Source organism: Neoarius graeffei, chromosome 21 (genome assembly GCF_027579695.1).
Source record: "Neoarius graeffei isolate fNeoGra1 chromosome 21, fNeoGra1.pri, whole genome shotgun sequence".
Taxonomy (NCBI): domain Eukaryota; kingdom Metazoa; phylum Chordata; class Actinopteri; order Siluriformes; family Ariidae; genus Neoarius; species Neoarius graeffei.
In genome coordinates, this window is record NC_083589.1 from 46,524,716 (window position 1) to 46,548,551 (window position 23,836).

Here is a 23,836-nt window from a genome sequence, read left to right on the forward strand (position 1 = left end):
AACTCACTCACTCACATGGGTGGGTGCAGTGAATGTACGCTGTAACAACCCTGCAGATAATAACACAATACAACTCTCCACTAATTTTTATTCACGTGTGTGAAACTCACGTCCATACAGAGCAGTTATAGCAATGTTGAGTCAGATTTCATTTCTGTATGTTTCCGCCCAACAAAACGGTCAGAAAATCTTACACACTGAGAATGTATTTAGGTCAGTGGATGTCTAATACATGCTGTTTACACCATGTAAATCTGCAGATGATGGGAATGTTAAACTCATGTTTAGGGTCAAGAAAAGGGGTGAATAAAGCAGTATTCACTCGCCCGACAGCATCCTCCAACCACAGCACCACGTCTTTAATGGAATATTTCTAACAGATACATCTCTCTGTGAGCCCACCGACCTGGCAACCAGCAATTTAGACAAAAGTGATGAGACAAGAGATGACGTTCAAATTGTACAAAAACACCCATTAAAACTGGTCTGGTAAGAAAAACGGTAACATAAGCAAGAAAGATGGTCCTTAGATCAGGTGGACTGACTTAACGCTAACGTGTACCCCTGTCAATCCGATAAGAGTCTACAGTGAACAACGAAAAGAACAAATCTCCCCCATCAATAACATAAGTAAGCTCACACAGTCTGTCTCGATGATGTCTGTCCAAGTCCCTCAACTCAGCAACAATCAAAGGGAGAGAAACAACAGTGAACAGTTTCTCTATCGGGGCGGGGCGGGGCGGAATAAAAACATGAATGTGGTGATAAGCTTTGAAGCTTGAGACAGTGAACGTCTTCCTTTTTAATAATTTTGAGCTTTTTCTTATTTTAAGCCATTTCTTGTTTTTAAGCTTTTCGATATTTTCCTCCTATAATTGTTGATTCAGTGCAATGCATGGAACAATAAAAGGGTCCCCCAGGATTGTTGCAGCTTTTGTTAGCGAGCGATGGTGTCGAGTGTGCCGGATGTGGTTTAACTGGTGTCCATGGACTCCATGTTGGCCGATGAGGAGTCCCTCTGGATACTGTCGAAGATGGCAGCCAGCTCAGGATTGGAGCTGATCTGTGACTGAAACTCGCTCATCAGGGGGCTCTTCTCCGCCTCAGGGATCGTGAGCAGAGCCGCCACCGCCCGCATGGCTGACCGCTTCAGCTCATCCTGCTTTTCGAACTCCTGCTTTACAGAGTTCGCCTTGACCTAAGGGAACATGAGAGGAAACCCATAAAGAGAAAAGCGGCTCAAAATAGCACTCGGCACTGCTCCAAGCATGTGCTATCGTTCAAACTAGCTAAGGATGGACTGCTTGTGTGACTTTCAGGAGGAACTGCGATTTTTCACCTTTGTAGTGCATGTGGCTCTGAGAGGCTCCACTAGTCTGTCCAACCTCTGCAGCACAGCACTCGGACACAGAGTGGAGAGTCGGGCCAGCATCAGGAATGTCAGCATCTAAGAGGGAAGGGAGAGAAAAATAAATAAAATAAAATAATGGGCTATTCAAGAAATGTGAGATGTACAACATTAGAGTTCCAACACTGACATTTGTATCTGTTTAATGCTCTGAACATCTGAATCCAGATTTAAACCCAAAAATTAGGTGTGGCTTAAATCAAAAGGAAAACACTGGGGGAAAACCCAGCAGTGTTAAGCACAGCATATCTGACCACTTGCTCATGCATATATATATATATATATATATATATATATATATATATATATATATATATTAAAAAGTGCTGTCAAAAATGTCGCGTTAACTTGACTCAATTTTAACGGCAATAATTTTTTTATCGCGAGATTAACGCTCTGAGACATGTAGGTTTTCATAAGCTTTTGAAACTGCCAGGAACTTGGAACAGAACAGAGACTTTGCTTAGAAAAACGATAGCAGCTAGACTGTAATGTCACGCCCCGCACAACCAGAGTCCTCTGCCCTCCCCCCAAAGAACCAGCGCGGGCAGCTCGCGCTGCCGCGCCTCGGGACGAAGAGCCACGGTGCTCGGCTTAGGTTTCGTTTTCCCATCGGCAGCTCCAGCCCGACTTTGCAGTGGCTGTGACAAGACATGTTATACGGAGCCGTAGTAACTCGTCCCCTCACTTTTAATTATCCGAGCGCACGCCTTAACGCAAAGCGTGCGCACGGGTTATAACTCGTGCGCGCGCATTAATATCTCGTGCACACGCCTTATAAGTCGTTCCCACGCCTTATTTTTTTATTCACCATGTCCCCTCTACAGCTCCGTAGTGTTATGCTCTGCAATAAAAAAAAAAAAAAAAAAAATTGGTACAAAGCAAGCCCATTCACTTTATGCTGATAAGAGAATTACAATGGTTTTTCATGTGACAAAAATGTGCAATTAAATTGCGATTAATCGCGAGTTAACTATGACAGTCGTGACATTAATCGCGATTAAATATTTTAATCGCTTGATAGCACTTATATATATATATATATATATATATATATATATATATATATATATATATAAAATAAACAACACACACGGGTAATTCAAAAAGTTCTAAGACAGAAGTTATAAATTTCAAAAGGAATTCTCCGATGGAAACACTGCTTGCAGGTGTTTAGACTTAAATGGATATGTAGAGAAATAGCCTTGTTATTTTCATAAATAAGAGTTTTTTTTCCCCATTTGTCTTAGAACTTTTTGGACTTACCCTCATGTGCGTGTGATTGAGATAGATATACATGTTTATGAGAGAGAGAGAGAGAGAGAGAGAGAGAGAGACACACAGTATATTATATATTAATATACAACCCCAATTCCAAAAATGTTGGGACGCTGTGTAAACTAAATAAAAACAGAATGTGAAGATTTGCAATATCATGGAAACCCTATATTTAATTGAAAATAGTACAAAGACAATATCAAATGTTGAAACTGAGAAACTTTATTGTTTGTTGAAAAATATATGCTCATTTTGAATTTGATGTCAGCAACATGTTTCAAAACAAGTTGGGACAGGGGCGTTTACCACTGTGTTGCATCACCTCTACTTTTAACAACACTCTGTAAACTTTTGGGAACTAAGGAGACCAATTGCTGTAGTTTTGAAATTGAAATGTTGTCCCATTCTTGCCTGATATACAATTTCAGTTGCACAACAGCTCAGGGTCTCCTTTATCATATTTTGTGCTTCATAATGCGCTAAATATTTTAAATGGGAGGCAAGTCTGGACTGCAGACAGGCCAGTTTAGCACCTGGACTCTTTTACTACAGAGCCATGCAGTTTTAATGTGTAGAAAGCGGTTTGGCATTGTCTTGCTGAAAGAAAGAAGGCCTTCCCTGAAAACGATTTTGTCAGGATGGCAGCATATTGCTCTGAAACATGTATACATCGTTCAGCATTAATGATGCCTTCCCAGATGTACAAGCTACCCATGTCATGTGCACTAATGCACCCTCATACCATCACAGATGCTGGCTTTTGAACTGTGCACTGATAAACCGGATGGTCCCTCTCCTCTTTAGCCTGGAGGTCGTGGTGTCCATGATTTCTAAAAAGAATTTCTACTTTTGATTCGTCAGACCTCGGGACAATTTTGCACTTCGCCTCAGTCCATCGTAAAAGAGCTCGGGCCCAGAGAAGGTGGCGGTGTTTCTGGATATTGTTTATATCTGGTTTTAACTTGCATTTGTGGATGCAGTAATGAACTGTTTTCACAGATGATGGTTTTCTGAAGTGTTCCTGAGCCCATACAGTGATCTCCACTACAGACACGTGTCTGCTTTTAATGCAGTGTTGTCTGGGGGCCTGAAGATCACAGGCATCCAATGTCAGTTTTCAGCCTTGTTTCTTGCATACAGAGATTTCTCCAGACTCTCTGAACATTTTGATATTATGGACCATAGATGATGTGATCCCCAAATTATTTGCAATTTTACATTGAGGAACGTTATTCTTAAATTACTGCACTGTTTGCCCACGCAGTCTTTCACAGAGCGGTGAACCCCTCCTCATCTTTACTTCTGAGAGACTCCGTTTCTCTGGGATGCTCTTTTTATACCCAATCATGTTAATGACCTGTTGCCAATTAACCAATTTTTTTTTTTTTTAAGCATTACACAACTTTTTCAGTCTTTTGTTGCCCCTGTCCCAAATTTTTGGAAATGTGTTGCTGACATCAAATTCAAAATGAGCATATATTTTTCAAAAAACAATAAAATGCATCATCAGTTTCAACATTTGATATGTTGTCTTGGTACTATTTTCAATGAAATATAGGGTTTCCATGATTTGCAAATCTTCACGTTCTGTTTTTATGTTGCACACAGTGTCCCAACTTTTTTGGAATTGGGGTTGTAAAAAAATGAGAGATACACACATCATATTCTTTCCACATTCACTGGATATGAGCAAGCGCACACTGATCGGCTACTCTACTACTAGGCTATCGGCTCTTGTACTGTGAGTAGAGAAAAACAAAATGGCAGCGCACATCAAGTCAAATACACACACGTGTGTGTGTGTGTGTGTTTTATATATATATATATATATATATATATATATATATATCAAAATAAGTGACCGAGGTCTTGAAAGTACTGATCTCGGCCCAGCTGGTAAATAATATATTTTTCTTTACCAAATTCTAACAGAAAACGAGAGCACCTGAAAGGGAAAACCTACAAGTGCACTTCCATGGCAGGGAAAAAACTACATTTTGCCGCCTATGTAGTCCCCTATTTATACAAAATTGAGTCATTCAGGATTCAGCCATGTTTTTGCTCAGCGTTAGCAACAGTTAGAGGTTTTTAGCTTTCTCCTGAAATGTTTTCTTTTATTTCTTCTTCCTCAGGGTAGTAAAACTCGCTTTCATGTCGTTATCGCTATCCATGCTGTAAAATTAATGCTATTCTCCTGAGAAATGCTGGCAAAAATTCCTAAGATTTTTGATAATCTTACAAATAGATCTTATTAAAAAAAAAAAAGGATAAATGTTGACAAAAAATGCTACTATGTTTGTTGTTGTGAACAAGCGAGTCACCAGAGGTCCGTAACTGGGGTCCGTATCGTAGGATACAGACCCGCTCGCCAGCCAATCAGAGCGCAGGATTTGATGGAAACCGAACTGCGAAAAAAATAAATCACTTTATCATCCAGTATTTAAAAGAAACAGAAATAGTTAAAGAGTATATTTCCCCCAACTCTCCCCAAATTCTCCTATGCTATACTCCAGCCCAGTCGGTAGCAGGAATGCACCTTTGAGTTGGTTTGCCAACCACCAAAAAACCCTAAAGAAGAAGAAAATAAAATGGCAGAGCGTGTTGCTGAACCATCTGAGGACAAAATAAAAACTACTCAAAAACAAAACCCCAAAAAAAAGGCAAAAAAAAAATGTGGAATTCAAGTATTGATGGTAAAAATGCATCATTTTTATTTTTAAAGAATTATTATTATAGCATTTTTCACAAATTACTCCCGTCACTTTGCCGGTTTGTTCACATTCTAAGCGGAAATTATTTTGTCGGACATTTTGTACAAAGTTTTTATTCATCAAATTTGAAAAAAAAAAAGAAAAAAGAAAAAAATGCTCCGTTTCTCAAAATCCAGTGAATGTGGATAAAATAAAAACAGTTATTCCACTCACTCTCATCATACATGGCTTATAGCCAACTCGGTGTTACACGCCTCATTGGCCATCAGCTCATGTACGGGTATGACTTGATTTCATGGAATAACTTAAATATACAGCACCCCCTGTTCATATCTGTGCACATCCCTAGTCTACATGCCCATTATCTGCAATATGTAAAATGCTACAGAGGCTTTGATATGACTATACTTTATATTTTAAAAAAGAAAAAAAAAAAAAAAACACTTATATTAGGACACACGATCTGAAAGGCAAAAAGCCTTCGAGTCATAAAATATTCATAGTTTGGTGCACTAATGAGGAAATAATGGTCTACCTTGATATCATAATGGTCTTTGAGTCCATCTTCAACATGGTTAAGAAACTCAAAGATGTCAAGTCTATCGAGGCAGCTGTCCAGAAGAGTGTACATGCACTCAAAAGCAGCCTTCCGGATGTCCAGCCCATCATCCACTGTGTGCTTGAATGGACCCATTTCAACCTAACACACACCAAGGAGAAGCTCCGTGAGCTCTGAAAGAATAGCGACATTGACAAATGAAAAGAAAATAAGTTACACCGACCTCTCTAATCAGCTCTTTGCGCACTTTGGTCTCGTTGTATAAGTGAGGAAGTACAGTGTCCAAGAGGTCTCGGATAAGTGAGGGCTTATTATGGGCTGCAGAGTTGAATGTCACAAGGGCCACTCTTCGCACGTTAAGGTCTGGATCTTCCAACGTTTTTAGGAAATCACCTAAAATGATTGTTGTAAAACAGCGAAGAAAAAAAAAAAAAAAAAAGAGAAAATTAATTTCTTTTAAAATTTGGAGAAATGGAAAATATTTACATTCCGAAAGCACAGAGCTTACCTATGCAGTTTTTCAGTAAGGGATCAATTGTCTGTGGGTGGTCTGAAATTGTAAACTTGACAGCAGTAACTACTGAGCTTCTGGCATAGGAAGATCCTGGAAGCAAAAAAAACAAAACAAAAAGGAGTAGCCCTCAGTAAAGAGTACCGCACTGAAAGTAGACAATCAAAGTCAGGTAGGATTCATCGTCCTGCTACTGTCATGCTCCAACAACACACTTTTTTTTTTTTTTTTGGCTCTAATGAGTTCCTTGGTGATCATGAAACAGCTCACATTTTGTTAACCCTTTGAGGTCGAGAGCTTTGCCAGTGAAGCTTGGCAGGTTTAGAATGAGTAAGTGATTAATTTAGATAACTATCTTCGCAAGTTATCATCATCATACAAGCATGATAAACAAAACTTTATACTTTCCGATGTGCCCACTGCCAAATGGTAATGGCATGATAATCACTTTCACTCTTTCAGTTTTGATTGGTTTCTCTTTCGCGGTGGGAAAAATCTGTCAGCCAAAGTTGAGGCTATCTGGAGGTAAAACTTGTTGCGAGAAGGCACACGGATTTTATGCGCTTTGGATGATTCACGACAGCGATTCAATTCCGTCTTGACAACTGTGATAATGACGAGCGGTGCCTTTTTTAAAATTTAAAAAAAAAAAAAAAAAAAAAAAAAGATTTTAAACTTCGACTCGATCCAGCCAAAGATCAACTCAAGTAAGTGTAAATATTTCTTCTATTTATTATGAGCAGATCGGTTGATGTGTGCGCTGTTGTGCATATACAAGAAAAATGACTGAGGAATTTTTTCCAGTTAAAAGTATTTTCCTCAAAAATAGTTAATTTTGCTATACTTTGAATTTAGAGAGTAAAATTTGGAGTTGGAGTGGGAGCAAAAGTTAGAGTAATTGTCGAACAGAGTTGGTTGTGGCTCTGAACTGAGTAAAATAGTACAAGAGTTAATTTCAAGATGCACTGAAGAGAGTCAAATACCAGATAAATTAAGTTGTTGTAAAAAGCAGTTTTAGAATCGTGTGGGTTGCATGGGGGGGGGACCAAAAAAAAAACAAAAAAAAAAAACACATGACCTTACCCATTGTGTCGAACCGTTTTGATCACTTGACTGGATGGGATTAAGAGTTAGCAGTGGGAGGGGTTTTCACTCTTCTCAGTAAATGGAATTTTTTACTCTTCTCATTGAATACCCCTCCCACTGCCAACCCTTTATCCCAAAAAATAGGACAATTTTTCTGATGGCCAGTTAATTGTCCAAATCAATGGAGCAGATTTAAGTTACACTCCTAAAGGCCAATTTATGCTGACAACCCAGTCCTCGCAGACAGTGTCTGCGTAGCCCCCCCACCTTCGCAGACGCTCTGCGCGCACCTCCCAAAAACTGTGACCACCGCAGAAGCCTCGCAGACAGCGTCGCAGACAAGAGGGCTCTGATTGGTCCACTCTACATCCGCTGTACACGCACTTCCGCTTCCCTACTTTCCCGGTTTGTTTTGTTTTCACGACCACCATTTTTAAAAACACGAGCGAAGATGGAGCAGCACGAAGAGCGGTTGATCGAGGAAGTGAGGAAGTACGTACATCTATACGACTCCAGTTCTCGTCATCATAAGTAACCGGAGGATAAACACTCCACTAACCACACCCACCAACTACTCCTAGCGATTTCGCGACTTCGCGCCCCCTTGCGTTGTGGCGGTGAATAACATCGCGCACACCTATTACTCCCCGCTCAACGATAAATTACAACTGTCTGCGAAAAGCTATCTGCGAAAGCCTTGTCGCAAGAGCATGCAGAGGCCTTAAGACTGAACAGAATCACCTCAAGTGACCAAAACGGTTCATCACACTGAGTAAGGTCATGTTTCCCCCCCCCCACACACACACACATTCCAACAGAGTTCTAAAACTACTTTTTACATTATCTTCATTTATCAGGTTTTTTTTTTAAAAGTACAATCAATCATGACATACATACGATAGATATTATTGTAGCTGAACTTGTGCTGAATACAAAAAAAAGTCATAGGACTTTGAAAATACTGCTTAGATTTGTTGAAATTGACAGAGTATGCCAAAATCATTAGTGCGTTAGAAAATACCCTCAGACCCCAGAGGGTTAAATTCAAATCTCGTGCCTGACACGAGGACACGATGTTGTTTAGCTGCCTCAACTATGTTTACTGATGGAAAGACCTAGGACTAAAGTGAGTGTGATGCAAACCTGATAACAGATAGCCCTTTAGCCTGGGCAGTAGCGTCTCAGGGTCTATAAGCGTGAGCTTGCCCAGGCATTCCGCCACCACGTTGCGGGTGCCCTCCTCTGTACACTCGCAGTGTTTGAGCAACAGAGCCCACACGTTCTCCACGTATGGCTTGAGGCCGCCTACTGATGCTGAGCTGATGATCTCCTTGAGCGAGTGCAGCAACAGGTACTGGCGCTTGGGTTGGCCTGAGATCTCTTGCAGTACGAAGGGCAGATACTCAGGCAGGTTGCCAACACTGATGCTGCCCAGTGCGTAGGAGGCAGCTGACTTCACCTCTTCGCTGGCAGAGGAGAAGGCATCCAGGATGACCGTTTTGAGTTCAGGCTGTCCACTCAGGTCCACATGATGACCCACCTCACCCAGGGACAGCAGTGCCAGCAGGCGGATGGAGTCAGTGGAACGCGAGTTCTTGACGTCCTGGATGAACTGACCTACTACAGCAGGGCCCTCTTTAGGGCAGGCACGGGTGAGGGCTGCCACACACTTGGCGATGGAGTAGTACGACTGCTTGTGGGTGAGCGAGGCACTCTGTGCATACACAGGGCTGGTGAGCATGCGCAGCAGGTCCATGTACCCCAGGCTGGCTGTGCCAGTGGTCACTAGAGCCTGGAAAAACTCTAGCATGGCTCCAAGAGCACCACCTTGCAGCAGCGGTGAGCGCACCAGTGCAATGAGCTCTGACAGGATGGAGCCACTGATCTTGGCAAGAGAGTCTGGGTGCACACGGGCCAGCGTAGTCAGAAAGCTGATGGCCATCTGTGAGACATGCATGTCACTTTCACTGATGAGTGGTGGCAGCTCATCGAGCACAGCGTCAATCATGGCTGGCGTCACACTATCACTGTAGTTCTTCACCAGTATGTCCAGCGCTGCCAAAGTACTTAACTTCAGCGCCCGCTGGTTCTTACGCAGAAACGAGGCCAGAATCGGAACTGCGTCGGCTAGGATGGGACGGAGGTCGATCTTGAGTGGTGAGCCAGCAATCAGCGTCAGAGCTTTCACCGTGGTCAGTCTGGTGATCTCATTCCTTAGCCGCTCCAGAAAGATGCACAGCGTACCTGGGAGGTCTGCGCCCAGACTGTCACCGAGGTTGCAGATGATCTGGCCCATGCAAGAGATGGCACGCTCTTTGACCTCCTGATCAATGTCAGCTGCCTTAAGACGCTTGATGGTGCAGGCAAAGAGGTCGCTAATGTAGGGCGAGGCATCAAAGGCATCTGACTGGTCGAGGGGCCGGATCACCCGCACCAGCTGTTGGGTGACCAACAGGGCTTCTGAGGTGATCTTGTAGAAGGGATCGCCCACACAGGCCACGACAGGGGGCACCAAGGCCTGAACATGTGGGTGGAAGACTTGAGGCTGGTGATTGCACAGGATCACATATAAACAGGATAGGGCATCAATCTTCAGATTGGAGGAGCTTGATTTGTCGTTCAGAGAGAATATGATTCCTAAAGGAAAAAGGAGGGAGAAGTTAACAGAAAGGGAACAAAGACAAAAAACAAACAAACAGAAGTTTCAAAATTGTCTAAAACTACAATGATATAGTGATGGGCTTTCACACAACATATGGTGCAGCTCAGGTAACTGCTGTTCCTTCTACCTTGGTATGTAGGATGCCCACAACTAACTCTCCTGGATTTTTTAACAGAACTCAAAGAAACACATCGATACAATTTGATTGAAAATCAATTAAATCAGCTGCTTCCGATCTGTGTATGTCCACTCACCATCCGCTTTATTAGGAACACCTGTCCATTCACGCAGTGATCTAATCAGCCAATCACGTGGCAGCAGTGCACTGCTTAAAGCATATATGCACAGCCATGGCCTCATTTATTTATAAATGCCTTGAGACCTCAAGAACGGCATAGGAATAGTTTTAAGCGTTAACAATAAATCTAATTAATTAATTGTAAAAATTACTATAAGTGATTCACATAGGTAGCGGTCCGAGTGAACGGCGTCGACATCCGTGACGTCACCGCAGGAAGTCTATCGGTCTCGTCGCCATTTCCGCTATACTAAAAACACAGAGCTAACTGCAACTCCGATCCTCCATTTTGAGCTAATTTATCACCATGCCACGTAGATGTATTGCTGGCGGGTGCAGCAACACGACAGAAGGTGGATTTACGTTGCATTCATGGCCCAAGAATGTTCAAACTGCAAAGATTTGGACGCGTTTTGTGAGAAGTTCATGGGCACATTGGGCGCCTACGAAGTGGTCTCTCCTTTGCTCTGCACATTTTACTGAAGACTCGTACGAAACCTCTGATCTGTTGAGGAGCGGTGGCTATAAGCCCGTATTGAAAGAGGGTGCAGGACCAACAATTAAAGGAAAAGAAAACTCAAGTATTTATTTATTTAAAAAAGGAAAGCAAGTTCAGTTGCACCAGTTGTCCTGGAGTGTGAGCCAAGGGATCATCATCTAAAACCTGGGACGGGACATATCGCTCGGACAGTGACCTCCCTGCAGTTGTTGCTAAAACCAGTGATGTCCCGTCCCAGGTTTTAGTAATCGCCTGAGCCGAGCAGTAATGGCGGAGTACTCCGTATGGAGAAAATGGAGAATGAGTGGACCAGCTGTCTGATTTCTCTGCTGGATATGCTCGCCTCAGCAGCTGTCTCTCACCCTTACATGGAAGAAACAAATGAACGGAGAACTGAACGAACAACTGAAAGTCAGATTGTTTCAAAACAAATTGGTCACAAGATCGGCCGTCAAGAAGCGAGAACACAGACGGGTAAGCTGCGACTCATTTGGATACAAAACACCACCACCATTCATTGTTTCCCTGCATTTAGATTAATACATGTAACTTGTATTGCATGTTTAAGTTACCGGTATAAGATTATTTAATTTGCTTCAGAATGTGATCGTCTCAGTTCATCTGATTATTTAAATTAGCCTTTTACGTTTCATCAGTGAAAATGCATGCATGTACATGTATGTTGCATAAGTTATAACACCTATCCTGTTTAATGAGAGTCAACCCACAATCAATGAAGTCAAATCAGTCTTAGTTGAGCTAGTCGGTAACGGTATTTCTTACTTTCATGATAAATTTTTATTGATATGACTTTGGTCTATAGCTGTCAAAGGCCTCGGCCTTAAAACCGGTTACCGCTGTGACATCACACACTCAGGGCTGGCTGGCTCAGCGGGGCAGCTCAAATGCCAACTTTGCTGTCGATTTTTACTCTCAAAAATATATTTTTTTTATTCCCATTTATGCAGCATACAAGAGTCAAGGATGGAGATACTATCCACTCAGAAATTTATTTAAAAATAAAGGTTCTGCGTATCTCCTTTAAAGTATTCACCCCCTATAGTGTTAGTATAGTATAGCTCAGCAGGGCAGCTCGAATGCCAACTTGGCGGTCGAGTTTAACTCTCAAAAATATATACGTGGCATGCAAAAGTTTGGGCACCCTTGCTGAAAATGTCTGTTAACTGTGAATAGTTAAGTGAGCAGAAAATGAACTGATCACCAAAAGGCATAAAGGTAGAGACAAGACATTTCTGTTCAGCATTTTCTGCAAGATTTGTGTATTATTTTTGTTTTGTACAATTGGAGTGTGAAAGAAGAAAAGGAACACCATGCGAAAGTTTGGGCACCCCAATACATTTGAGTTCTCAGGTAACTTTTAGCAAGGTTGCAGATCTTAATTAGCTTATTGAGCTGTGGCTTGTTCAAATTCTTCGTTAGGAAAGGTCAGATGATGCAGATTTCAAAGCTGTATAAATTCTGACTCCTCAAACGTGTCCCTAAAATCAACAACCATGGGCTCCTCTAAGCAACTCCCTCGCATTCTGAATAATAAAATAACTGATGCTCACAAAGCAGGAGAAGGCTACAAGAACATAGCAAAGTGTTTTCAGGTAGCTGTTTCCTCAGACTGTAATGTTATTAAGAAATGGCTGTTAACAGAAACAGTGGAGATCAAGAAGACTTTCTGAAAGAACTGCTCATTGGATTGCTAGAAAGGCAAATAAAAACCCCTGTTTGACTGCAAAAGACCTTCAGAAAGATTTAGCAGACCCTGGAGTGGTGGTGCACTGTTCTACTATGCAGCGACACCTGAACAAATATGACCTTCATGGGACAGTCATCAGAAGAAAACCGTTCCTGCGTCCTAGCCACAAAATTCAGCATCTGAAGTTTGCGAATGAACATCTAAATAAGCCTGATGCATTTTGGAAACAAGTCCTGTGGACTGATGAAATCAAAATAGAACTTTCTGGCCACAATGTGCAAAGGTATGTTTGGAGAAAAAAGGGTGCCAAATTCCAGAAAAAGAACACCTGTCCAACTCTGAAGCATGGGTGTGGATCGATCATGCTTTGGGGTTGTGTTGCAGCCAGTGGCACAGGGCACATTTCACTGGTCGAGGGAAGCATGGATTCGAATAAATACCAGCAAATTCTAGAAGCAAACATCACACCATCTGTAAAAAAGTTGAAGTTAAAAAGAGGATGGGTCCTACAGTAAGGCGATGATCCAAAACACACCTCAAAATCTACAATGGAATACCTCAAGAGGCACAAGCTGAAGGTTTTGCCCTGGCCCTCACAGTCCCCTGACCGAAACATCATTGAAAATCTGTGGATAGATCTCAAAAGAGCAGTACATGCAAGACAGCCCAAGAAACCTGTAGAACTGAAAGCCTTTTGCAAGGACGTGTGTGAGAAAATCCCCCAGGTAAGAACTGAAAGATTATTAGCTGGCTACAAAAAGTGTTTACAAGCTGTGATACTTGCCAAAGGGGGTGTTACTAGGTACTAACCATGCAGGGTGCCCAAACTTTTGCTTCAGGCCTTTTTCCTTTGTCACTTTGAAAATGTAAAAGATTTGTTTTTGGTTAAAATATAAAGGGAATGAGTCGTCTTTAACTTTATGCCTTTTGGAGATCATTTCATCTTCAACTTGCTTAACTGTTCACAGTAACAGCAATTTTGACCGGGGTGCCCAAACTTTTGCATACCACTGTATTTTTTTTTTTTAATTCTCATTTATGCAGCATACAAGAGTCAAGGATGGAGATACTATCCACTCAAATTTATTTAAAAATACAAAAGGTTCTGCGTATCTCCTTTAAACTCGTGCAGAAACGGGTCAAAAGCTTCAGTTAAACGTTCACATCAAACATCAGTGAAGAAAAGGAACGATCTCTGACTGATCGTGGCTCGGTACCAGAAAGGTCGGTCTGAGTATTTCATATGATCATCAATGATCATCTCCTGGGATTTTCACACACAGAATGGTGAACATATATTCAGAAGCAAGAGGACATTTCAGACAGAAGTCCTTCATCAGCTGCTCTCTCTACCCAGTCAAAAAAGTTTGGACACCCCTAATTCAATGGTCCTTCTTTACATTTTATCAATTAAAATGCTTCACGTGTTCAAGTAATGATGGACTGCGTTTGTCTTTACTTAACTGAGCTAGGGATGTTAACCGATGACCGTTTGACCGATGGTTGACCGAATCAGCGTCAACCGGTTAATTATTTTTTGGTTGTCCGTTAAGAAAAAAAATCAATCGTTTTGAAGCTGCCGATTTTGGAGCGGAGAACCTGGAATTCTGTGTTGTAAACGCTTGGGGCATGCCATGCGGTGTAAGGACGACAGCTAACAAATCAGAAACACCCATTCAGTCATGTCCCGCCCTCTCACCCCAGTTGAAGACAGCTGCCACTCGGCAAAAGAAAAGTCTCAGTGTTGGATTACATTTTACTACGATGTTAACCAGGTACGTAACATCAAGGAAATTCTTGACTATCAAAGAAACAAGAACACGGCGCATGAATGAAGTCGATGGTTGATTAGTCTGGTGAATATTAATGTCAACGTAATAATAATACACAAGCTTTGAACTAAAACCTGGTTACTCACTGATGTTACTTAGCATCAGACAGTTGCTATATTAGCTTAGCGGCTAATCAGCTCAGCTCCAGCTATCCCATTCCCAGTGGCTGTGCACAATTAGCAGCCATGTAGCTGGAAAACAATTGCAGTATGAGGTCTCTGTGGCTCACTTCGAAGAAAATGCCTAGTCCGTAACAGTATGCAATATCAACCCAGCCTATTGCAGTTATTAACACTGACTGTATTTGTGAAAAATAAAAAAGTATCAGCTAGACTTCTTAGCTTACAAATTATTTTTTTTAATTATTATTAGAAGGCACATGGAGTTTAGTCCTGCCTTGGCCAGTGCATTCTGAAAGTATGTTTCGGTCTGTAACCGACAATGCATGTTATTGCAGATCATATCTCTCCACACAAACTAAAGGCGCAGATGCCGACTTTTGAAGGGAAGGGGAGAGAATGAAATGACAGCGGTGTCTGGACGGGGAGTGACAAACGCAGCTTTTATGTCTGTGAGCCAAGTCGGTGACGGCTTCAGAGCAACTTCAATACCATGCAGTAATGGCGTGTTGATATTGGTAACGGCGTTATAACGATTGTAGCTAATTAATTAGATTACCCAGCGTTATGACAGCCTTTATTTTAACGCCGTTATTCCCATCACTGAATGTTATGTACTTCTTCTAGCACTTGACTTTATTTTCAACGCCATCATGGTAGGGATGGCGAAAACTAAAAAAAAATCTTGACTGACCACCAAGCCTCATTAGCCGGTTAAAGTCGGTTAACCTATGAGTTTAAAATTCTAGAATTGGAATTATTACAGGGATGCAAACGGCGCGCCTTTTGGCGGATGCCGCCCTCTCCACGGCTGAATCGCGCAGATCCGACCTTCCTTTCCCAAGGGGGGGCGTTGGAGCGTCCGACCACAACTTCATCAAAGCAAATTCTGCATATAAGCAAATGCCGCCACAGTCCATGAAACACAGGAAGTACAAGCACGAGAAGAAAACAGCAAATCAGAAAGCCGCGCGCCCGCGCAAAATTTAACGTGCGCATTCTGATCTACTGATTGCGCAGCTTCCGCGCAAACGCGCGCAGCCCCCCGATCCACTGCCCTCCTTTCACACCCCCCACGCCTCATGGACTGCAACAGCACCCGCCTATTTAGTAATTTTAATACAGAATCCACCTTGAAATTACAATCGGACACTCCAACGCCCCCCCCCCAAAAAAAAAAACAAACGGATCTGCGCGATTAAAAAAAAAAAAAGTCGGCATCTGCATCTTTAGTTTGTGTGGAGAGATATGATCTGCAATAACATGCATTGTTGGCTACAGACCGAAACATACTTTCAGAATGCACTGGCCAAGGCAGGACTAAACTCCATGTGCCTTCTAATAATAATTTAAAAAAAATAATTTGTAAGCTAAGAAGTCTAGCCTGATACTTTTATAAAAAAAATAAAAAAAATAAAAACACACAATAGTAATTTGTAAGCTAAAAAGCCGGTGTCTACACTTTTCTTTCACCGAGTGGCAGCTGGGCGGGACATGACTGAATGGGTGTTTCTGATTTGTCAGCTGTCTTTAACTGGGGCGGGACATGACTGAATGGGTGTTTCTGATTTGTCAGCTGTCCGCTCCAAAATCGGCAGCTTCAAAACGATTGATTTTTTTTTTTTTAACCGACAACCAAAAAAAAATTAACCGGTTGACGTTGATTCGGTCAACCACCGGTCAAACGGTCATCGGTTAACATCCCTACATCATGGCCAACTGAAACTGTCTCTAAGCTGGAGCCATTTGTCCTCCGCTCCAATACAAACCCCTCGACATCAGTGCCGCGTTTGACTAAATGTTTCGCGCTGTAGAAAAGGTAATGTGAGTGGAGGGCAGCAACTGGGACTGAATGTGTGGATGCTCACGGTTAGATTTAGAATAGATTCTAATAATTCCAATTCTAGAATTTTAAACTCATAGGTTAACCGACTTTAACCGGCTAATGAGGCTCGGTGGTCGGTCAAGATTTTTTTTTTTCCCCCAGTTTTCGCCATCCCTAAACTGAGCGGTTCGAGACGTACAGCAGACTAGTTGTCAAATAGGGTTATTTCCTGTATTTTTATTTACGATTTGATTTAAGAAGGCAAGAAATTGCACTAATTAACTTTTGATGAGGTACCTGTTAATTGAAAAGCATTCCAGGTGACGACCTCATAAAGCTAGTTAAGATAATGCCAATAGTGTGCAAAGTGTCAAGGTAAACGGTGGCTACTTTGAAGAATCTAAAATATGAAACACTTTGTTTACCACATAATTCCATATACAGTGCCCTCAACAATTATTGGCACCCCTTGTAAAGATTAGGAAACAGGAAAAAGAAAATTCATCTTTTGGTGAAGTAGCTTCATCAAACACTGAATAAATGAGAAAAATCCAACCCTTCACTGAAAAATTTATTCAGAGAAAAACAAATCCCTCATCAATAAATTACAAAAACATTAATGATGTTCATTTTCAACAAAAACACGTGCGCCACTATTATTGGCACCCCTGGAAATTATAAGTGAGCACAATGCAACTGAAGCATGGTGCCAACTCAAAACAGACAAACCCCAAGCCACAGCGAGGATAAGTATAATAAATAAATACTTCATAACATCAATTCGCTCTCATGGGCAAGACACACCTGGGCCCCCCCATGCCTGGAATGGTATTTGGGGGGGGGGGACCCCATACAACACCAAAAGGAGCAACAATTCTGAGGGTGGAAATGCCCTGTTGATTCATTTGAGCTGTCAAGAAAGATACAGAAATTCAAGTAAATCATTCTTGACGACCATGGTGAGTAGAAAGCATCTCAGCAGGCACAAGACATCAAACCTTGAGATGGATGAGCGACATCAGTTGACCACATTGGGTTCCACTCCTGTCAGCCAAGATCAGGAACCTGAGGCTATAATGGCCACAGATCAATCGAAACTGGACAGCTGAAGATTTTTTTTTTCCAGCAGGGGGGCCTGTAATCACCTGGTCTTTTTCCACTCCTTCACAGAGCCTGTACCCTCTTCCTGTCAGCTCTGGTCATTCTCCTCTGATCTCTCACATCAATCAAGTGGTTCAGCCTGCAGACCCTCCACTCAAAGGGTTTTTGGTTTGGGTTTTTTTTTTTTTTTTTTTTCACAGCAGTCTCTGTAAACGCTCGAGACTGTTGTGTGTGAAAATCCAAGATGATCAGTAGTTTCTGAAACACTCAAAATCAGCTCACCTGGTACCAACAATCACATCATGGTTCAAGTCACAGATCACCCTTTTCCCCCACGCTGATGTTTGATGCGAATATTCATTGAAGCTTTTGATCCGCATGATTTTATGCACTGTGCTGCTGCCACTAGGGATGTTAACCGATGACCGTTTGACCGATGGTTGACCGAATCAACGTCAACCGGTTAATTTTTTTTTGGTTGTCGGTTAAAAAAAAAAATAATCATTTTGAAGCTGCCAATTTTGGAGCGGAGAACCTGGAATTCTGTGTTGTAAACGCTTGGGGCATGCCATGCGGTGTAAGGACGACAGCTGACAAATCAGAAACACCCATTCAGTCATGTCCCGCCCTCCCGCCCCAGTTGAAAACAGCTGGCACTCAGCGAGAGAAAAGTGTAGACACAGGCTTTTTAGCTTACAAATTACTATTCTGTTTTTTTTTTTAAATTATTATTAGAAGGCACATTGAGTTTAGTCCTGCCTTAGCCAGTGCATTCTGAAAGTATGTTTCGGTCTGTAGCCAACAATGCATGTTATTGCAGATCATATCTCTCCACGCAAACTAAAGGTGCAGATGCCGACTTTTTCACGGCTGAATCGTGCAGATCCGATTTTTTTTTTTAAGTGGGGGCGTTGGAGTGTCTGAATAATTTCATCAGAGTAAATTCTGTATTAAAAAATTACTAAATAAGCAAATGCCGCTGAAATTATTCAGACACTCCAACGCCCCCCCCAAAAAAAAAATCGGATCTGCACGATTCACCCGTGAGAAAGGCGGCATCCGCCAAAAGGCGCGCTGTTTGCATCCCTGTTAAACTCATAGGTTAACCGACTTTAACCAGCTAATGAGGCTCGGTGGTCGGTCAAGATTTTTAGTTTTCGCCATCCCTAGTTGCCACATGATTGGCTAATTCAATACAAGTGTTCCTATTTGTATATTGAGAGAGGAGAATATAGAATTATTATATAGATATTCAGTCCTAATTCTAACTGAACAAACAGGTGTGTGTGTGTGTGTGTGTGTGTGTGTGTGTGTGTGTGTGTGAGTGAGTGAGAGAGAGAAAACATTCAGGCCACTCTAAAAATGCAGGGGATGCCAGAGGCACATACCTGGGATGAGCACTGGGATGTGCTGAGTCAAAGCCCCAGGGAGCACGTTTACCAGTTCTGTCAGCATGTTGAAGCAGCACTGCCTGGTCTTCACACTCTTCTCCTTCATTTGTTTATGCAGGGCTTTCACAATCATGGGCACCTACAAACATGCAAAATTGACTTACAACCTCAAAATCTGAAGATGTTTTGCTTATGAAACATGAATGTTATCCCGTGTATACACAATCCCGTGTATACAGGGACCTCCCTGCACTTTTTTGAAATTTTTGAAAATGGGGGAGAATTCAGTCAGTCCCATAAGATTTAAAAAAAAAAAAAAAAAATCCTTTAATGACAAATTTATTCAGTAACTTGAACGAACTAGAACTTATTTTCATAATAAAAATACATAAAACATACATCAACATTGAAAATACAACATCGGGTACATATAGGCTTACATGTATCAACTATATTGTCTCATGACAAGATTTGGCACTCGATATACAAGTACATGTACTGACATTTATGCTAATATTCAAAACCTAGCTATACTCCCTGCATTTCAGGCCCTTCCAAAGACGTCTAGGAACAGACCAATCCAAGACATTATCAGATGCCCCTTTTCCACCAAATCAGTTCCAGGGCTGGTTCGGGGTCAGTGCTTAGTTTGGAACCAGGTTTTCTGTTTCCACTGACAAAGAACTGGCTCTGGGGCCAGAAAAACCGGTTCCAGGCTAGCACCAACTCTCTGCTGGGCCAGAGGAAAGAACCGCTTACGTCAGCAGGGGGGGGCAGAGTTGTTAAGACCGACAACAATAACAAGACCGCGAAAGATGGCCATTTTTAAGCGATGAGAAGCAGCAGCTGTACAAACGCAAAGTCATCCATTATTATTATTATTATTATTGCTGTTGCTTCTTCCGTGTTGTTTTTGCTTCGATATTCGCGCCAAGGTTTATGCAAACGTAGCGACATAACCAACGTATACAACGACGTAACTGACGTATACAGCGACGTAATGGCGTGGCTTCCCTTAGCACCGCGAGCTATGGAAAAGCAAACTGGTTCTCAGCTGGCTCGCAAGTTGAACGAGTTGTGAACCAGCACCAGCACTGGCCCCGAACCAGCCCTGGAACTGATTTGGTGGAAAAGGGTCAACAGAGGGCTGCCCTAAGCTCTGGCCCATCTGTCCGAATTCTTATACGAGCATTCAGTCCAGGCTGGGTTGTTCTTGATCTTAGTTTGGTCTTGACTATTTTCATTTGGCTAGTTTGAATAGTCTCTCTGACTCAACTGTTGAGTGGTAGTGTCAAAATTGCTGCAGCTAGGAAGGTGTAACTCTTGAATTCTTCACATGGCCCAGCAAGGAACCAGCGAATGAAGGTGGACAGTTTCATGTCTCTTTTCCTGTACAGTAGGGCTGCTCGATATTGGAAAAAATCAATATCACGATTTTTTCAGTAAATATCGATATCGCGATTTTTAAAACGATATTTATACACCTTTTTTTAAAGCCCTGATCATCAACACCTGAGGCACCGGGCCACATTTTTATAGTACAGGCCTCATCGGCTACCTGTCAACCCTTCCCGTTGTACCCTGAAACGCCTTTTACTTAAACTATTTACTGTGCAAGCGCGTACTTTGCATAGGTCCTATCGCCTGCACAAGGCTCACGTTCTCCTCACTCAACATTTCCGATCACAGAGGATGGAGCCAGCGCTGCTATTACCAGTGATTACTGCGTAACGTCCACACTGGCTCGTAGCCAGAAAAGGATAAAATCTCTCTCTCACACACACACACTACAACGTAAGCTTGTGTGTTGTTAAGACACCAACATTAAAACACGCACACACACGGACTGGCCATTGGGAGTAGCGGGAGTTTGTGGGCCGGCGGAGAAAAAAAAAAAAAAAAAAAAGTTGCGCGCTGGCCTTTAATATGATAAGCAATGTTAACAGTTTCTTAAAGAAACTTAACATTGCTTATCATATTAAAGGCCAGCGCGCAACTGTTTTGTTTTTTTCTCCGCCAGCCCACACTGAACCACCGGGAAAACTCCCGCTACTCCCGATGGCCAGTCCGTGTGTGAACACGCACAATATAGAGACAAGTCCTTAAGAATTAACATACATGAAAATAGCTCAGCGGCATGTAAACACTCCCTGAAAGTGTAGGTGGCACTGCGGCTAGATGCTACGTGAAATGGCACAAGGCAAACACCATGCTTCGCTCAGTCAACAGACAAAATCCACGAACCCAGTAGTCCTCCTACTACTGTGGGTTAGTGTTCTGTGGCCAAAAACACCCTACGCACAGTCATTCCAAAACATCCCCACTAGTTGCAGGTTATGTCTCAAATACAGATATGCGTTGTGGATTAAGCGATCTATTTTCAAGCATCAGGCTTCTCTTCCTTCATCTTCCAAATGTGGACTCCGCTATCTTTTTGGCATGTCAGCATTGAAATACCATTTGCAGAGATATTTCACTCGAAAAGTAAAAGCAACACATGATTAGGGCTACATGATTAGCAGGGGGACACCGTTTTAAGCGCACGGAATTTTAAAAACAATGTAATTACATCTGAGTCCGTCTACATCGCGCAATAAACCCGTCCTTAGCAGAACCTACTTCAAAGCATGATGCTAGCTGCAGATGCACAAGTCAAAATCAAATGAACCCAAGTAAACATGCCGCGGCAGGCAACATTAATAACCAAATTGCCTTACCTTAAAACGCTGCCTTGACCACAGGACGACTCGCAATTATTCCACTTAAATCCACACGGTTTAACACATCTAACACAGCTAGCAAGCTGGATATGTGCTAATATTGTTGTGCTTGTTTTCTTCCGTAGATGCCATTTTTACATTACCCAGTCCCACATCCAAAAATATGACGTAAATATGTTAATTGTATTATTATAACTATTAGCAAGCAAATCAAACAACATATTAACAAATCAATATATCAAATCACCCGACACGTATGAAAACAGAAGAATTGATTTTTTACTGTTGCGGAGATATCGCGGGAGTAGAATGGATGACGTATGCAAGGCTACGGTGTGCCTTAGGGGACAGAAGGGTTCGTTTTACCTTACTGTCACGTCAATGTTATTGTTGTTTTATTGCCATTGTAGAAATATTGTGCACGTCCCTTTCGACAAATGACAAAAAATCGTTTCATATCGATATTATGAATTTTGATATCGTTTGACACCAATATCGATATCGCGATAAAAATACGATATATTGCACAGCTCTACTGTACAGGAGGTTCAACCTCAGCCAGGAAGTCATCTTGTTGGAAGTATGGCTCCATGTCAGAGCCAGCATGCTTAGTGGAGTAGAAATCGATAACCTCTTCAAACTCATCATGAAGGTGGTTTTGTAGGTCACTGATAGAAGCAGGAACCATCATTGAGTTGAAAAAAAGTCTTACTTGAGCCCTAACAGTTGGCCCTAGCCTCTCTAACATGACCTATCAAAGCCTGTATGAAGGGATCTCATGTACAAAATGTTATTTACCAACTGGGAGGTCCGTATCATGAAATACCGTGACCAAGGTCTTGAAAGTACTGACTGAGGCCCTCTGGGCCAAGGTCACGGTATTTCACCATACGGACCGACCTTAAGCTGGTAAATAATATATTTAATTTTTTCTTTACCAAATTCTAACAGACAACGAGAGCGCCCGAAAGGGAAAACCGAGGCGAGCTGCCATTTTGAATCCTCATTCACGGCTGTAATGCAAGTTGCTTCCTCCTCGGTATACAAGTGCACTTCCATGGCAGGAAAAAAAAAAAAAAAAAAAACTACATTTTGCCGCCTATGTAGTCCCCTATTTATACAAAATTGAGTCATTCAGGATTCAGCCATGTTTTTGCTCGGCGTTAGCAACAGTTAGAGGTTTTTAGCTTTCTCCTGAAATGTTTTCTTTTATTTCTTCTTCCTCAGGGTAGTAAAACTCGCTTTCGCTGTGAAGACTGTCGTTATCGCTATCCATGATGTACAATTAATGCTATTAAGCTGAGAAATGCTGGCAAAAATTTAAGATTTTTTATAAAAATCTTATAAATAAATCTTATAAAAAAGACGAATGTTGACAAAAATTGCTATCATGCATGTTTGTTGTTGTGAACAAGCAAGTCGCCAGAAGTTTGTAACCGGAGTCCGTACCATAGGATATGGACCTGCTCGCCAGCCAATCAGAGCGCAGGATTTAATGGAAACCGGACCACGAAAAAAATAAATTGACTTCTTAAGGTCCTCAGTAGACTTGCTACTACGCAATTCTCTCCTCCCACTCATATCGAACATGGAACATTTTTCCATCAGGAACTTATCCAAATCTTTTAGATGGGGTCCACCTTCTCGGAATATTTGTTCTCATTTTTGAATACAGTCTTTACACCAATCATCAAAGTAATCAATAGTTAACCTATCACCTGACACGTACTGTAATCTTCTCTGGAGCTTAGTAATAATGGCCAGTGAATATATTCGATAGCTATAATACCTCATTCAGCAATCTGAACTAGCACACAATCACATGCATGTTGAGGTACACTCCGTTTGATCAGTGAGGCCAAAAAATTTTTTGAACTTTTTTCGAAAACTTAAGTTGCCTCACTGGCGGCACAGTGGTGTAGTGCTTAGCGCTGTCGCCTCACAGCAAGAAGGTCCGGGTTCGAGCCCCGTGGCCGGCGAGGGCCTTTCTGTGCGGAGTTTGCATGTTCTCCCCGTGTCCGCGTGGGTTTCCTCCGGGTGCTCCGGTTTCCCCCACAGTCCAAAGACATGCAGGTTAGGTTAACTGGTGACTCTAAATTGACCGTAGGTGTGAATGAGAGTGTGAATG

General features: G+C 42.0%; 1 protein-coding gene across 1 annotated transcript in view; it reads right to left on the minus strand.

Annotated features, from left to right (window-relative positions):
- Window positions 1-71: 71 nt before the first annotated feature.
- cand1 (cullin-associated and neddylation-dissociated 1) overlaps window positions 72-23,836 on the minus strand; it is a 70,704-nt gene continuing 46,939 nt past the window's right edge. Inside the window, exons 9-15 of the mRNA XM_060903255.1 lie at window positions 18,986-19,127; window positions 8,697-10,190; window positions 6,465-6,560; window positions 6,180-6,349; window positions 5,933-6,097; window positions 1,340-1,447; window positions 72-1,198 (exon numbers count right to left, since the gene is read on the minus strand). Coding sequence (XP_060759238.1) covers window positions 974-1,198; window positions 1,340-1,447; window positions 5,933-6,097; window positions 6,180-6,349; window positions 6,465-6,560; window positions 8,697-10,190; window positions 18,986-19,127 — 2,400 coding nt within the window. The 3' untranslated portion in view covers window positions 72-973. The remainder of the gene's footprint in view (window positions 1,199-1,339; window positions 1,448-5,932; window positions 6,098-6,179; window positions 6,350-6,464; window positions 6,561-8,696; window positions 10,191-18,985; window positions 19,128-23,836) is intronic.